The following is an 18,268-nucleotide window of genomic DNA, read 5'->3' as shown; positions in this document are numbered from 1 at the left end:
TTTTAATCTTGGGATGACAGCATCATTAGGATTAATTTAGATGGGTATCTCATGACATTTTTTCGTGGATGGTGATACAATTAATTTGATTATATGCTATTCTGTTAATTTTCTGCACAGGTTGTTCATGATCATGGTTATGAAATGAATAAAACTAAAGATTTCTTTTACTTCATATGTAAATTAAGCTGGGAGGGGGGGGGGCTTATTCATTTCAGGTAGTTTGATAGGGGCTTATTGGCTCATGAGAGGGGGACCTAAGTATTGATTTAGCCCAAATGCAGTAGGTTCTAAGCTGTCAGGTTCGTCATTTCACCACGTTCGATTACTGTACAGACCCATAGAAACCTGACTTCGATTTGTTAAATTCACAAGGAACTAGAGTGCAGAGTGGGAAAAACTGAAGTGGGAAGGTCATGCAACCGAAAATAAGGGCCAAATTAGTGTGATTTAACATGTTGGTGAACTATCAAGACTTTAATAAATCACATTTAATCAGTATACGTTTCTTTAATTGGGAAGGTTTGGCTTTAAAAAATTCTTTCTTTAGAAAGGGGGTTACTTATTAGAAAGGGAGGGTTTATTCGAGAGGGGATGCTTAATAGAGGATTTACGGCAAGTGCATATATACTTTATTGGGCCTTTTCTTTCTCTTATATATTAAGTCAGTCTAACCATGAAACATGAGTAAAAAAGGAAATTTTACCAGTTAGAGAATTTTCTATGATTGTAACCACTTTCAAATATGCTTGCAAGATGAAAACAAGTACAGTTCTTGTACAGTGAAATAATAATTATTCACGACTCTACCCCAACGCGGTGATTGTAGGTTAATTTAATTTAGGAATAAACCATCAATCTTGTCATTAAGAAAGAATTAACCGAGTTACCTCCCTTACCTCTATCTATTTTAGCGCCTTTCAACACTAATCTCTCGTTCTCAACGTTGAAATTTCTACATGATTTTATTAAAATAAAGAGTAAAATAACGACCTAGCGACAACCTTTTTCATAAGGCAATAAAATATCCATTCGATAGCGTTTTAAATGGTCTCCAAAGTACACAGAGAACTAGTAAAGAAGCGCTGTTAGACAGAAAATATTCCGCCATCTTGGGCAATCTCTGCAGGCTCAATTCAGCGGTTTTTCTATTAAAACTTATATTTGCACGCATGCGCAGACAAAATGCCTACGTGCTGCTCGCCTCTTCTTTCCTGAGAAACGCTTGCGAAGCATTTTCGTTTTGCGTTATCAAGCAAATCTTTCTAATTTCTCGAATATCGCTTAGCTTGACGAATTTAAAGTCTTTTAAAAGCAAACCCAGTTTGTAATTTTCACAAATCGACTGTTTGTTGAAGACACGGTCCGTGAAAAATAATAAACTCGGGAAGACGACAAAGAAAAAACGAGCTGTTTTCAAGAACTTCGCAAAATCTTCCAAATTTGTTAATTTTCTTCTTGGAATTGCTCCCGAGTTAACAAATTACAGTGAGTTTAACTGTTGGAATATTTCTAAACTTCGATTTTAGTCGTTAATCAGCGTTAGAGTCGTGAAAAAGATGTCAATACAGCAGCAACAGAGACCGCTCGACGTGGAAATGCATAACGCAGACGACGAAACGGCCCCCCAGAATGAGCCTTTGAGTACAAAGCAAGTGAAAAACGAAGCCGGAGGTTATACATTTGTCGTAGACAACATGTGCCGTTTGAAGAGGTTTATTGTGCTAGGGAGCGAAGGAGGCACGTACTATGCTGGTGAGAAAGAGCTTTCTCAACAGAATGCGACTTGTTTGATGGCATTGATTGAGGAAGGCAAAGGACCTGAAGCTGTGGAGGTCATCAAGGAGTACAGCGTAGAAGGCAGGACAGCCAAACAAGATCCTATCATCTTTGCTCTTGCCATGTTTGCCCGATGTAGTGACTTGAATACGAAGCGCAAGGCCTACGAGGTGCTCAATGACATACTCAGAATACCCACCCACTTATTCATATTTGTGGAAAATTGTGAGAATCTGAGTAAACCCAAGACTGGATGGGGAAGAGCACACAGGAAGGCTATCTGTAAGTGGTACACCCAGAAAAAAGCTAAAAACCTGGCAATGCATGTCACTAAGTACAAGCAGCGCAACGGTTGGTCACATAGGGACCTATTCCGTCTATGCCACATCAAGCCTGACAACCCATCGGTGCAATTCGTAGTCAGGTATGTCGTTAAAGGCCTGACAGATGAGTTGAAGAAACAGGCTTCATTGCCAGGAGTAAGCCAAGACATCTCAAATGTCTATGAGTTCTTAGATGTGGTGGAGCGTGCAAAGGATATGAATGAAGATGAACTTACTGCAGCCATTAGAGGGCATGGACTTGTACGTGAGCACATTCCAACAGACAAGCTAAAGTCGCCAGAGGTAAGTACATTTACTTTGTTTAAGGAATGGAAGGGTCACAGTATGTGTTCTCAAAAATTAATTTTGTTTGAATTGGTTTTTTTGACGTTCGTTTCTACTCCCTCTGCAAAAACCAGTATCTGTGTCCTAAACCCTGGAGGGGGGGGGGGATACTCTTGACCATTTAGGGTAGGAATGTGCCGCTGAGCCCTCTCCACCCTGACCCTGTTCCAGAGTAAAATTGCTAAAATTCATACCCTGTTACAGAGTAAGATCGTATGTGGAAAAAATCTTTTCCATATTTGCAAAAATAGATAACCTGTTCCAGAGAGAAAGTATGTGACTTCACATACACTTTTCCAGAGAGCAAGCGCAATTTATTTACCCTGTTGCAGAGTAGAATCGCTGAAAACCATACCCTGTTTGGCGGCACACACCCCTATAGCAAATCCAGGGGAGTACAATGTACCTCCCTGGGTCCTAAATAGGGGAATCAAGGTTGTCTAACTTCCAGGGTATCCAGTTCAATTCCTGGGCTTGGCAACTAATGTTTTATACTGGTTTCTCGCATACTGTACCTGCCCTCCCCCCTAACAATTATTATGACTATTATGCTTATCCTTATGCCTATTCACACGAGAATGAATAAGTTTATTTGTTTTAAAATCGTAGATTTGGAAAGCTCTTCTTGAGAAAATGCCGATGACAGCCATGATCAGAAATCTGGGCAAGATGACATCTATTGGCATCCTCGAACCTCTCACAGATGAAGCAGACAAAGTCACCACAAAGCTCAGAGACATGGAAGCTTTAAAGGCTGCTCGTATCCACCCATTTAATGTTCTGGTGGCGTTGAAGCTTTATGGCCAAGGGCATGGGGATAAAGGAAAGTTGTCGTGGGAGCCAAATTCGATGATCTCTTCAGCATTAGATGACGCATACTATCTTTCATTCAAGGTAATACATTTAATATACTATAAAGTGAGTTAGGTTGTAGCTGTCTACTTGCCAAAGCAGATTGCTTGGTTTCAAGATATGTCCTTACCCCATCAAGGAGAAAATCAGAATTTCCCAGGGGTCGGGTGGTTATAGGGAAAACCAAATTACAAGGTTTGTATTGAAGAAAATTGGAAATTCCAGAAGGGTGGGGGGGACCTTTTTATCAAATTTCCTCCATGGTGGGGTATGGACATTGTCTGGAACCACGCATTTTCAAAAAAAGGACTTATTGTTTTGATAATGGCAGGCCAGCCATGAACCAAGCCACACCTGAGCTAAGACTCCTATAATGCATTACAGTTAATTATTATTTGAACTGGTGACAAGTTTTTTTTGTATTTTTTTTAGGCAGTTGAACCAACCAATAAGAGATTTCTTTTGGCACTTGATGTCAGTGGTTCCATGTCCTGGGGAAACTGTGTTGGCACTCCTGGTATAACACCTGCGGTAGCCACTGCAGCTATGGCCATGGTCACAGCACGCACTGAAACAAAGCACCATTTTGTTGGATTCTCCCACGAACTGGTCCCAATCAACATCAAGAAAACAGACAAACTAGAAACTGTCATGCAGACAATCTCACATGTATGTTGTTTGAAAGCATTCCAATTAAATGATAAAAGTCTTCGTATTCTCAGCACATGGTAGTCAAATACTGACCACCATGTGCTGTCAGCCAGAATAAATGCTATTGAAAACTTATGATTCAGCTGATGAACATTTCCACATGAGACAGGAAATGACCTAAAGTGAAAGTGCCAACAATCACATTCTTACTGTTTCATTAGGTAACTTTCATTACTCATTTCACTTCCTCGTTCTATTACTGTTTTCCCAAAAGAATAAATGAATATTCAAGCGAATGACTGTATGAAAAGAGTGACTACATTTTTCATTGAAAAAAAAAATTGTGTATTTTGTGCTTATCCTTTTTCTTTTTGCTCCCAGATTTCAATGGGTGGAACAGACTGTGCTCAGCCAATGCTTTATGCCACGAAAAAGAAACTCAAAGTTGACGTCTTTATCATCTATACTGACTGTGAGACTCATTCTGGTAAAATCCACCCAAGTGCTGCCCTAAAGAAATACCGTGAACAAATGCAGATTGACGCCAAACTCATTGTCGTTGCCATGACATCCAATGGCTTTACTCTGGCCGACCCAGAGGATAGCGGTATGCTGGATATTGCAGGGTTTGACTCCGCTGCACCTCAAGTTATCAGAGAGTTTGTCATGGGTGGCTTGGGTTGAACAGAATTAGTACCACATGAAACATTGGCCATGTTAAAAGCATTGTAAGCCCATTACAGACATGGCAGAAAATATCCTAACATCTAACCCCACTTTCACACAGAGTCTACCCCCTCCCCACACCTTGCAGCATGTCTTGCAGCTCGATTTGGAGAGCAAAACAATAGGTTTCCAATTCTCAGGAGATTGAAATTCTTGTATTTTTACCTCCAAATTGAGCTGTTTTGAGCGGCTCTATTGAGTTTTCATGCAAAATAGTTCCAGAACTAAACCCTGTTTTTCTATTTCAAAATTTTAACCCCTACCCCCAGAGAAAACCAAGTACTATCCTATGGGGGAAGAGTGTGGATGTTTTCTGGCTACATACATATTACAGTTTCACATGATTATCATTATACACTAGCACTTTACATTAGATTTTAGCGATGAAGTAGTATTTTTAGATTCTGTGGGGTTTCGGAGGCTATTAAGTACAGTATGTCCCACAGGAAGTTAGAACCAGAGAAGCAAGAGGTCCATAGTTTGATCCCAAGTAATCTTACACTTTTTAAACTTATCTCCATTTTATGTATACCTTTACCCTTAAAACAGAGTACCAACAGATAGAATGATAAATGGTGCACTGTCAGCTTATGACAATAGTCTTCACCTTTTACCCTAGATGCTTTGGCAATCTCCTCAAATCTCAAACATTAATTTGTATCCCAAAATTTTACTATTTGATTTCTGTTCCAATCAGCCATTTTAAACACCCTTTTGCTATTCTATATCATATACCAAATGCTATTCTATACAATGTACTCACTATACAGCTTCTCATTAATCCCATATAGGTAACTCCAATTATTTTCTTAGTTGGATAGGTCTTGTTGATATGGGATTAATTAGGGAGCTATATAATTAATAGATAATGGGATTTTATGCTCCCCAATCAAGAAATAATTAGACTCGAAAAATTCCTCTGACTGCCAAATTGGTCTATGGCCTCGTCCAATTTTGTCAGTCCTCGGAATTTTCCTCGTCGAATTATTTCTTAATTGGACAGCATGGAGTCCTATTACATATACTAATACTTTTTTCTCTTTTACTTTTAATGAATAGTTTAGTTGCATGCATGAAAAATAAAAAGGTTTATGTTTAAGAACAGTATTAATCAGGACTCGGGTCACTGCAGAGTTAATTTAACAATTGATCGTTAATAGTTGAACAGCCTGTATTAGATTTTGATACACTTCACTTGAGTTTTAGAAGTGTACATAAGCTTCAAGGTGATATGATCATCAGTATGATTAGAGTGATTTTTGCTCAGACTGTGAAATAGTAGTCTAATTGAGACACCAACTTTGTTCTTCACTCTATATATAACCAAGAATTATTATAACATTAATAGTGATATAATCCCTAGGGTTGTAAAGACATTGGAAAGGACAAAAATGCTTCATTTTCTTACAAGTCCTGTTAAAATTAATATCTAACAAGTTTTTAATAAACTTAAAATTTTCACCAATGTTCTTATTTCCCTTTCATCCACCTCTGTTCTTTCCTTATAAAAGCCTATTCAAATTTCAGGGCTTTTGGTCAAATGCCTAAATATTTTAACACTGACCAGGGCTAGGGCTGAACAAATAAAATTCGAAACTGGAGTATATGAGGTGTGTTGCACGAACTAAGGATGCGTTCATAATGTATGGCAGAGGGGGGGCAGGTGAAAATTTTAAATGTCCAGAATAATTCTTAACACCCCCCTTAAAGTCAGGCTTGTAACTTCTTATGAAAATTGTGCATCCCCCATTTTTCTGATAAAAATTTGCCTGTCCCCCCTTTTTCCTACCAAAATTTTCCCGATCCCCCCTCAATTTCACCTGCCCCCCCCTGCCATACATTATGAATGCAGCCTAAATAGCTTTAATTTCCAAGCAGCAATGTTAAGTGGTTCACCCCTCCCCCCACCCCCCGGTTAGTGGCTAAGAATTGTGCTGAATTGCCGGGAATGCATGATTTCACTAATAGTTCATTTTGATTTTTTTCCACTTCTTCATACTCCTAATTTTACAAAGTATCATGAAAGGCAAATTGGTAAAAATTGTTTTCTTCATTGTTACAATGTGTGTCAGTTTGGCATCGAGTTAAAATATCTTTCTTTACCAGAATACAAAACTAATAATCAAAGGTCAATAGCCTGACAAGAGCCGCTTTCCCCACCCCAATCCCCATTCACAAGAGCCACTACACAGCTCAAGGTCATTGAAGCTTATCTACCATGATATGCAGATCTATGGACCATTATTTCTTGGGCAAGATGTTGTAAGCATAGAGTATCCCTTATTAAACTCTAAAATAACCTACTAGATGCTATGTGTAGTTAAAAAAAGTGATGGCCAGGTTGGGGCCCACAACACGAGATTTAAAAAATTGAAATAATTCTATATCTTAGGGAAGTAGTTTTCTTCAAAGTTTTTGTTCCCAATAAGAATTCTTCAAAGTCAAAATATTGAAAGAAAAAACAGAGCTAAATAGACCTCTATCCTGGGGAGTAATGCTTGCCCCTTTCAAACCACGTCATTCCCTTGAGTATCATTTCTTTTTTTTGGATGCAAATGAAACATATTATTCACAAAGGAATGACACATGGTATAAAATGGGCCAAGCTAGAGGTCTATTCTATGAGAAACATGGACAGATTTTAGGGTGAGCACAAGGGGCATTGTCCCCCGTTTTACAATTATTTTGTTCAGTCATAAAGGTTCCTCAAATGCAGAAGTTTCCCTTGCCCAATTCTCCAATTTCTGGATCCGTGCCACAAAAACAATTACCAAACTGTTATCTAAAAATGTAAGATCTTTGTTAAAATATATTTTCAAAATGCAATAATTACTAGAGAAACTGAAAAGGAAAAATTGATAATAATCATTTTATGTAAAAACTGTCAAGTATCTAAATAATATTTGGTAAAAATAACAAAACATATGATACAATAAAATTAACAATCTTGAGAATAAAGATTTCATTTAAAAAGATAGTTTGAGTCTGAGGTGGCCATTTTGTTGAGGTGATCACCTCACTCCTATATGATAAGCAATTTCTAAGTTAAAATACAATTTACAAAGATATTTTCTACTAAGATTTCTCAGTCGGCACCAGGCACAAACATTATGTAAAGTTTAAATTTCTGAAACATTTTTAGCATTATTCTTGAGGAAAAATTGCTTTAAGCAACCTCTTCTGCACGAGTGAATCTCATAAATCATACATATCAACATTTCACTGAAATTCTTCAATATTCTGGTTCTGAAATTTAGACATTTCTAACTTTAGAGCAAATATGGGATTCTATATCATTGATTCAAAGTCATAAATTGATACACAAATTGATATCAGAATAACTACAATTTCTTCCATTAATTCATCTTTCTAAACCTCTCGCATTCCATTTACATCACCACCATGACTATGAAATGCATTGCATGTGGGAAACAACGACTTATTGCCTATATCCCAAAATGCATGGTAAAAAATATGGCGTTCAAGGCAATATGGAAATAAGTGATTATTTTTTGAAAAAGTATCCCATAGTGCAGCACACATCAAAATGGTGCCAAAAAGCTGCAATGTTCAATACTTGTTAGGAATTCTTTGGCCTAAGCTGGGTTAAGCTTGCATAATAATTATAATTACTATTCCTTTTTTGCCACCATGTTGCCATCTAAATATAAGTAATTTCAAAGAGTTGAGAAACTAAAATGGCTTCCTCTTCATCAGTCATAGGTATCATCAAATTAAAATCTAGAGAATTGCATCAAAATAGTTCCCATTTTTTCCTGCACACCCACACAGAAATCAAAGGAATCATTCGCAAGAGAATGAAGAAAACCTGGCAGCCATGTTGGTTGATATTATTAGTGAGACTAATAAATGAAAAATCTTTCGTCAAATTCAAACAAAATGGCAGCCATGATATTTGACAACTGTGAACCTCTAGTCCAGAGCAGTGAAAATCATCCTTGTATACGCCTTGCAAATCTAATGCCGCAATCATGTTCCCATGGCTTTCAACGTCGAACAAACTTCATCTAGACCCTCGGCTACACCACTAGCAGCCTTATTAATTCGTTCCATATCAACCGATGTTAAGTTTCTTCCAACATTATGTATTACTGAGTCAAGATCATTGTATTTGGAATCAAAATCATTAACAGTTCGTCGAAATTTAAACCTAGCTTGAGGTGCTAAAGTGTCTGTTAGACCTGACAAAGATTCTTTCACACGAAGAGTGAGTTCTTGAAACTCATGGACAAGTTCGGTAAGACTATCACCTTCCCGTGCTCCTGAAAGATTTAAGATGGTGTGTACCTTTTCCAAGCTGTTCTCTGAAAGTTTGATTATTTTTAAGGCTTGTGGAGAGAGTTTCTTGTTTCCATGGGTGGTGTTTGCCCCTGGCTTTATTGGTAATGCAGGTTTTGTAGGAGGTATTGGTTTTTTTGGACTTCCCTGTCTGGTCGTAGTTGGTCTGTGGGAAGTCGGTGCCGTTGCAGGGAAGGAACTCCTTCTTGGTTCACCTGAATGTGTAGAATTATGCTTGGAAATAAATTTATTTTCTGTGGTTGATTCGTCCAACGAACCCTGTGAAAACTGCCTGTCCTCGTCAGACATGGCATCGGGCCGTCTAGGTCGTGCTCGTGGGGTAGGTTTCGGTCTATCGCCCCAAGTTTTAATGGGAGCAGCGTCGCTGTCAGATGCAGTTCGATTGTACGGTTTATGAGAGACCACACTCACATCCTCAGAGGACGGCTTGGCTGCAGGGGGTGGGGGTGGTCGATTCCTAGGTCTCGGAACAGGGCTTGTCTTGGGATCATTATTCTTTAGTTCATCGTTTGACTTTGACCTCTTTGGTTTAGGTGGAGCCTGAATTGGTTTGTCGACAGGTTTCAGCTTTGCTGATTGCATTGGTATTGGTGGTAAAGGCATATTTAAGGCCTTAGAGGGGTACCGCGATGGAGATTGTTTTTCAATACTTGCATTTATTTCGTCAGGAGTCGGTGGCAAAGGCATATTGGGCGGCTTATGAGAAACATTAGGCGGAAGTGGCAATTGTGGACGTGACTGTAGGCTTGTAGGGGTTGCAGGGAGAGGAATCTGAGGTGATCGCAAAGGCTCTCGGAACAAACCAGGGTCTTTCTGGGGGCTACTTTCCTCTTTCCTCACTGTTCTTGACAAAGATTTGGTCCCAAGCTCCTTCATGAGGTCACTCATGGGTGCTCCTGCACCGATTGGTAGCATAGCCCTCTTCTCCCCTTGATCATCCTTGGAGGGAGGACGCGCAGGAGGTTCAGGAGGGGGACCCAATCCGTCAGGAATATTTTTCTTACCAAGAGGAGATCTACCTTTGGCTTCTTTCGCTTCCTTTGCTTCTTGTTTTTTGGCCTTTTTGGCTTCTTCTTTGGAAATTCCGTTGTTTTCTCCGTTTTGTTGTTCATTTTTCTTCTTGCTTTTTCTCCCCTTGTCTGCTTTTTTTGGCAGCGAGTTGCGTTTCTCAAGAGCCTTTTCTACCTCTGCAATGACAAAAAATGGATAAGCTGTAGGTAATTTGTTGAATTCATAAAATCATGATTTCTTGACTCAGGAATTCCATTATAAAATGCCTTGCTATGCATGCTTGCTACTTGCTTTTAAATCAAGAATCGTGTAACTAGTATCCTAAGAATAAAATGTTGGGGTGGGGGTGGGGGTGGGGGTGGGGGATGTGTGCTCTGGGGTAGGGGGTTATTGAAGCTACGGTCCCTCTAGCCCCTCACACTTCACAGTCCCTGTAACTTTACCTTCATTAACATTGCTCGAAGGAAACATTGTATTTAACTGACAGTGGATTTCTTTAAAAGTAGGACGTTCCGTTGTTTCCCATAGCCAACCTGAAATGACAATCAAGGCTTTGTCAAGAAAAACGTTTTTAAAATTCTCCCCCTGCCCCAATGTGCAATCTCAAACAACCCTCCTATTTTTCCTTTCCTTCCTTTCACAAAAATCAAAAAACCGAAGGCTAAAAAGCCTGAATTGTCCCTTATTTCACAAGCAGATTTCTTTCTTTCTTTCTTTATGGACAATATTTAAGCACAGATGCCCAGTTCAGCATAGCTGGTTTAAATGGGCTCTGCATAAAACATACACACAGATGTACTTGCGCTTGTGAATTAAAGTAAGTCTTGATAAATTTTGAAAAATAGGACCACAGGTTTGTTAACCATTGGCTATTAAGTGCTACCCCCCCCTCCCTCCACAATCCATCTCAGAAAAAAAACCTCCCTCACTACAATGCCTAACTCAAATATCTCTTACATTTCTTCATTAGCTCGTAGACCTCAGGTGGGCATCCCTCAGGACACGGCATCCTGTATCCACTCTCTAGCATCTCGTACACTTGGGATAGATCAATCCCAGGGTATGGAGACATTCCATATGTTGCTAACTCCCAGAGAAGGATGCCAAAAGCTAAGAAATACATAGAAGAAAAAGAAATGAACAACAATATAGGATGGGTATCAGAATTTGGACAAAAACTGTGAAACAGAGCTCACTTTTGCTAGACATTTTCAAGAATGTTTTGCTCAGTGTCGCATGCAGGTAGAGTTCCTTGTCAGTTCTCTCCAGTGCTTTGAGAGTTTTTCTCTAGTATTGATCCCTCCACAAAAATAGCCATTAGTTAATTGGCTCAAGAAGGAGAAGAGAAAAAGGCGATAGTGGAGGTGATAATGGTCATGAATGATAATGATTATAAAGATGATGATGACGATAGTCATGGATAATGCTACATGATGGCAAAGATGATTATTATGGAGGTTTTCAATGATTATGTTGTATGGTGATAATGATAATGATAGTCATAAATAATGTTACATGATGGAAAAGATGATTATTATGGGGGTTGTCAATGATTATGTTGTATGGTGATATAGGATAGTGATAGTCATGGATAATGTTACATGATGGAAAAGATGATTATTATGGAGGTTGTCAATGATCATGATGTATGGTGATGATGATACTAACAGTCATGGACAATGTTACATGATGGAAAAGATGATTATTATGGAGATTGTCAATGATTATGATGTATGGTGATAATGATAATGATAGTCATGGACAATGTTACATGATGGCAAAGATGAGGATGGTCATGAATGATGATATTAGGCCCTGGCTAAACAAGAAAACATGTTTCCAGAAACATGTTTTCTTAAATGTTTCCAAAGGTGGCAAAACTGTCAGGAAACATCGGGAAACATGCTTGCTCAACATTGGTTACTAGCGTATGCACACTTTCAAGATAGAGCTAGCGTTGCTAAGTAACGCATTTTTAGAATGTTGACTTTCGTGGCTAAACGTGGAAACATTGGGAAATATTGTTTCCATGTGTCTTGGAAGCATGAAATGTTTCTGCCACACAGCAGAAACATTTTTGCATCTTGGAAGCAAAATTTGTTGCATGTAGCAATGTTTTGCATGTGGCTAAACTTTGAATCATCAGGGAACATGTGCACAGGAAACATGTTTCCTCATTTAACCAGGGCCTAAAGATAAATATTATGATGGTGGTGACGATAATGAAGGTGATAATGATGGCAGTAAAGATGATAATGATGATAGTCATGGATAATGATGATGTATGGTGATGATGTTGATGATAATAAGGGATTGGTAAGCATTTATTCATAAACTGAATTCCGTGCACACACTTCAGAAACAACAACATCGAAGAAGAGTTTGCAACTTACCCCAGATATCAGACCTGATGGAAAACGTGTTGTAAGCCAGAGCTTCAGGTGCAGTCCATTTGATAGGGAACTTTGCTCCTTGGTGAGCAGTGTAGATATCACTCGTTACCAGACGAGATAAACCAAAATCTGCTACTTTAACGTAGTTGTTTTCGCCTACCAGACAGTTCCTTGCAGCAAGATCCCTAGGATCAGAAATGAGATCTATTTAGGATATAGGAAACTGTAGATTTTATTAAGGATAGTGAAGTTGTTGCTGCTGTAATTGTAATTGCTGCTGTTGCTTCTTCTGTTATGGTTGCTACTGTTTTCATTGTTGCTGATGCTGTTGTTGCTACTACTGTTGTTATTGCTGTTGCTATTGTCCTAGCTGCTAGCATCGATGTCGTTACTCAAACATACAACATGCTTACATCATATTAAATAAATAGTCTAACATAGTACCTGTGAATAAAGTTTAGCTCCTCTAAATACGACATAGCTGATGCAATCTGTGTTGCCATGTACATCAAGGTTACAGCATCAAGCTCCTTTCCTTTACTACTCCGTAGATAATCCAACAGATTCCCATTGACCATAAATTCAGTTATAATATAGAATGGCGGTTCTCGTGTACATACGCCTAGCAGTTGGACTAGATTTGGGTGTTTGATTTCTTTCATGACGGCTGCTTCCTTGAGGAATTCGTCCACTTCCATTGTTTCTTCCTGCAGGAAATTCTCATTAAATTCTCTATTTATTTAATTATTAATGATAATGATGATGATGATGATGATGGTGATGATTTTGATCCTTGTAGTGGTGATGATGATGGTGATGATGATGATGGTGATGATTTTGATCCTTGTAGTGGTGATGATGATGGTGATGATGGGGATGATGATGGTACTGTAATGGTGATGATGGGGATGATGATGACGGTGATGATGATGATAGGATGATGATGATGATGATGATGATAATGGTGATGATGGTGATGATGATGATGGTACTGTAATGGTGATGATGGTGAGGTTGATGATGGTGATGATGATGGTCAATGATGATGATGGTGATGATGATGATGATGATTCTGATCCTGATGGTGATGATGATGGTGATGATGATTTTGATCCTGATGGTGATAATAATTTATGTCATCATCCAAGCGAGTGCCACCACATGAGGTCAAAAAATATTTAAACAAATTCTTTGATCAAAGTAATAGTAAGGAAACAAAATTTCTTTGAAAATTATTAATTCAAAATTTTGTGCAGTATTGACAATTGTTTACGTGCTGAAGGGTGGGGAGGGAGGGGCTCTTTTATGTCATAAAACCTACCCTAAGAGTCTTCACAGCTACAGTCTTGTTGTACTTTTTCCAGATGCCTTCATAAACCTCGCCATACTGTCCTCCACCAAGGCGGTGCTTCATGGCTATTTCCGTTCGTTCAATTTCCCATTTGTCAGGCTCAGGAGAAAACCCATAAACTGCTGGTTTCTCTTTCTTAGGGGCGGGGTAATGCAGTGTTGTCACTAATCCATCTGGATTAACCGAATGATGATGCACAAGTTCTGCTATAGTAAAAAATCGATTCTCGGAAGATACATAATACTTTGAGTCTGTCGACATGCTCACTCGGTAGTGATAAACTCTACCATCATAGCGTAATGATATTGACATCTGTCCAGGACTACTTTCACTTTCCCGTACCAGGAAACTACCATTTATACCGCTACTTAGAAGATACTCGGCAGCATTCCTGGAAATCTGACCATGGTACCAAGAGTGTTTTTCAAGACTATTGACTGGTTTTATATAACTACTGGGTACCCATCCCATTTGTCCATTAAGTAACTGTCCCTCGCACCATTCAGATGTGTCATTATATCTAAGTACCATAAGCTCTTCTCCCGACCGTATGCTAAGTTGAGTTTCGCCACCGGATTGAAAGTCATGGATGGCTATAAAGACCCGAGTGTCTTCCTCATAAGCATTAGGTGTATTGACATCCTCTTTGGATTCCCATTGTTGTATAGATTGATCAACTGGTGTTTCTGGAAGGGGACGCTTAGAAAGACTTTCTAAAAAGACAACAACAAGATGGAAATTATGAAAATTATGCAATACTGTCAATAATTTTATAAGCAAAAACCACACACCTTTTGTATAATGAATATGACATAATTTTTTGAACAAAAAATGATTTGAATAATCATATATAAATATTTATTTTCATGAATTACTGTAAATTTAATAGCTATACAAGTAAATAAAATCTAATACCCATTCACACCAAGGATTAAACATGTTTTAACGTGTTTCAACTAAACAGGTTTGGAAAGCTACCTACGAACACTGCACAATATTTGGTGAAATAATGCATGTAAACTATCCTTTGTCTTGCTCTGATAATATTTTAGAAAGATTTATTATATTGTAAGTTTCTTAAGTTTCTCAATTTTTTTTCCTAATGAAAACATAGTTTAACCAAACACGTTTAGGTGTAAATGGGGTATAAAAAAATTAAAGATTCTCATATTTTCTAAATTCATTATCATTGACAATAAACCCATTTGTTTATTGTTTTCAGAGATCAAAGAGAAACATCAAATTTTGTTTCACTATTTCCGGCAATGAGTTTAAGCACACCTCACAGCCATTAGATAAAGCACTACATAAAGACTTAATTAATTGACAGTAATGATGCAATTATGCTTCAGTATATTGCATGTGAGCAGAGTTAGCGAGGTTTCTCCCTCATTTTCCGGATATTCTCCAAGTTCTCCAACCCTCTGCAAAAACCTAGCACACACCTTTTTGTTGTTGTTAAATTCCAATTCTATCTGTGAGTTAGCCATACTCTGAGTTAGCCATACTCTGAGTTTGAGAGGAATACCGAAGGATTCATAGTACATTTATATAATCATTATCAAAATATAAATAAATTATTTGCTATATATACAGTAAGTTATATAATATCTGTTTTTAAGCTGCCTATAATGGCCTATTAGCCTATATAAAGTTATTTCTTTGAAGTAAATTTGTGATTCTCCAAGACATTTGTCACTCTCACATGTCAGCTTGAGTTTTGCATTAAATTAAGAGTAGAAATTCTCTCATTACAAAAAAAAAAAAAAAACAGATTTAATGTAAAAAATAGATTGTTGAAAGAAAAATTCTTGGGATCATTTTGCCAAAAACTTTTTAATGAAATATGTATCATTAGTTCAAACACTAATATTATCAGTGAAGTCCACAATTTGATCATTTCATTTTTCCAATACAAAGAAAGATAATAATGGGCTATTTCAGCTGATGAATTCTAATGACATTTTAAAGTATTATGATCACAATATAATTTTAACAAAACATCCTTTTTTTGGGATGAATTTATACTAAATTTTTGGTTAGCAGATGATTGCTTGAGTTTTAGGATGAGATTGTTAATTTATGTTTTGAATTTTGATTTTAGGTTTAAAATCTTTATGAAATTGATGTAAACTATTCATAATTGGAAGTAAAACTTATTTTGTCTACTGCATTGATTGGTGTATAATTTCGTATCAAGCAAGGAATTTATTATGAATAAAACTTAAAAATTATCAAGATAAACCACCTGCGAGCTTATATTTCACAACCACCACTTCCTGTATGGAGCTCTTCGTGAGGTTCCCTCCACATGCACTACCACTACATCCTATATTCACAACATACAACACTCAACTCACATGTTGATCTATACAGAGTGGGGAAACCGAAGAACCCACAGAAAACCCTTGTGGCAAGGGAGAGAAAAACACATCAAACAAACTTAACTCATATAATTTTGATCCAGTCTGAGCCGGGTCTCACACTCGGATCACAGGCAGGCGAGTGGTACACCACTAGGCCACCCATTCCAATTTCTATCACACAGTAGAATTACCGAAACCAATAATGATATCAAAGAGGTTACCATGAGACAAGGGAAAATTGCCGAAACAGCAGATGTGGTAGTCATGGCACATGTAGATCTTAAGATGTCATGGTTAACCAAAAATTGATTTAAAATTCATGATAAAATTCATTGCTAATATCTCTTTAAGAAATCATGAATCATAATGCTAGCACTCAAAGATCAATCATTAATCCAAGGTTAATATTTTTATATTGAGTTCTGAGTCTACAAGGAGCCTATTTGTAAACACTTTAGCAAGCATTGCGCAAGAGAGATCACGACACTGGTATCGTAATTGCTCATATTTGTCATAAACAGATAATTAAATAATTATGCCATTCTCATGCTATCAGCTATGATAAAACTTTTGAGTGGATAAATTGTTTAAAAAACCCATGGATACTTTTCAATTTTAGGATTGAAATTCCTTCAAAGAAAAATAATGAAATAAAACTAATCTCTGAGACATAATAGTGGCCTTCTACAACTCAAGTCTTAGACAAATATATTTGTTTGTTTAGAAGACACATATTGCTCACTTTATTTGAAGAGGGTGTCAGGGAAATATATAGTAGGAAGGTCTAGAAATCGCCTTAGAGGAGTTTTATTTTAATTCCTCATTTTAAAGATATCATTTGAGAATAACACACTATGTAATAGTTCAAATAGGAATTAATAGCGATGACACTGAAGGTAGTCATAAGTAGCATTGCAAATTGCAATTAAGGTTAATATTAATTGACTTCATAGGCGTAACGAATGCGTCTGTAGCCTTGCAAATAATTTTCTTAGAAAGCAATAAATTTAGAGGAGGGATTTAAGATCAAATGGAGCTCAGAGGCTAGTGATTTTTTATTTTTTAACAAGACCTTAGAGCGATCTTTCCGATCAAAAATCCCATAAGCTCATAGTCATTCGACCGCCAACACCGATCGTTCAAATAAGACTTACTGTTTATCAACTTGTGTTATGACTGGATCTATCCCCTCAAACACCAATTAAGATATTCTTTATTCACATCAAACACACAAATATCAGTTCCGTAATCTGCTTGCAATTCAAATATTCCGATCAGATGGTTTCCTTGTTTGATTTAGAAGCCAAACAAGTGGAGACATAGAAAAACTAACATGATCAAATCCTGATCTACTTTGTACATTTTGCCACTTAATTGTAAAATGTGTAGCGGTAAAGTAAAGCCGCTTCCCATTTAATATCAAGTCTGTTTAATTCAATTTTTGAAAGGATTGAAAATATGGGGTATACTTTGGAGGTATGTAGAGATAATCGATAAATGTGCCGGATTTGATAATTAAAGAAATACAGAATAGACTGAAGGAAATTGCCAATGAAGAGTAACTTGGGCATACTGACATATTTCAGAGGCAACGCTCTTCATAATCCCCGCCTGTTAATCCCTAAAACGTAAATGAAAATGTTCATTATTACCTGAGCTAGAAGCTGCATTTCTGTCCGCGGTTGAGTCGGAGACGGAAGATTTTGAACTTTTTGAAATTCTACTGAAGGCCTTAGCATTTTGTTGGCCCATTACCTCGTGCAAGCCTCGCAGAAAAACCACATAAATTGCATCGTTTTAAACAAGGACGGTCTAAAAATACGTTGAAATCCTTCATGAAGGTCTACCAAGGGACACCATGGTGTGTAATAGCCTTAAATCTAGAGATATAAGTGAAAAAAGTCCCTAGAAGTAAGGAAGAACTGAGTCAAATGGACCAACCTCTAGTCTCACCGTGCCGTCATGCGACCCGGAAATCAGTGCTCGGCCGAGCACGCCGCGGCCAACTTTGACGTTTCTCCAATGAGAGGACTGTTCTAAATCGTCCTATTTTTATTTTTTTTCCCACTTCTCCAAAAATATATGGCTTATGATAATCTCAAAAATCGAATGGGCAAAGAAGACCAAGTTTCCTACAAGAACACACGAATG

The 18,268-nt window shown here is 37.6% G+C and overlaps 2 protein-coding genes across 2 annotated transcripts; one reads left to right on the top strand and one right to left on the bottom strand.

Moving 5' to 3' along the window:
- Positions 1 to 1,195: 1,195 nt before the first annotated feature.
- On the top strand, positions 1,196 to 6,141 carry LOC116296927 (RNA-binding protein RO60). The gene is made up of 4 exons (XM_031705048.2): positions 1,196 to 2,405; positions 3,057 to 3,341; positions 3,732 to 3,968; positions 4,332 to 6,141. Exons 1-4 carry the CDS (start codon positions 1,560 to 1,562, stop codon positions 4,632 to 4,634), a joined length of 1,671 nt encoding a protein of 556 aa, XP_031560908.1. The 5' UTR covers positions 1,196 to 1,559; the 3' UTR covers positions 4,635 to 6,141.
- A 1,377-nt stretch (positions 6,142 to 7,518) lies between these two features.
- On the bottom strand, positions 7,519 to 18,101 carry LOC116296926 (uncharacterized). The gene is made up of 7 exons (XM_031705046.2): positions 17,770 to 18,101; positions 13,722 to 14,464; positions 12,845 to 13,107; positions 12,401 to 12,585; positions 10,965 to 11,117; positions 10,451 to 10,540; positions 7,519 to 10,183 (listed from the first exon to the last, which is right to left on the bottom strand). Exons 1-7 carry the CDS (start codon positions 17,867 to 17,869, stop codon positions 8,667 to 8,669), a joined length of 3,051 nt encoding a protein of 1,016 aa, XP_031560906.2. The 5' UTR covers positions 17,870 to 18,101; the 3' UTR covers positions 7,519 to 8,666.
- Positions 18,102 to 18,268: the final 167 nt, after the last annotated feature.

This window comes from Actinia tenebrosa, unplaced genomic scaffold (assembly GCF_029948245.1).
Source record: "Actinia tenebrosa isolate PJP-AT-01 unplaced genomic scaffold, QUT_ActTen_1.0 PGA_scaffold9__36_contigs__length_13948895, whole genome shotgun sequence".
NCBI lineage: Eukaryota > Metazoa > Cnidaria > Anthozoa > Actiniaria > Actiniidae > Actinia > Actinia tenebrosa.
The sequence above is the reverse complement of the archived record's forward strand: the minus strand, read 5'-3'. Positions and strand labels throughout refer to the sequence as shown.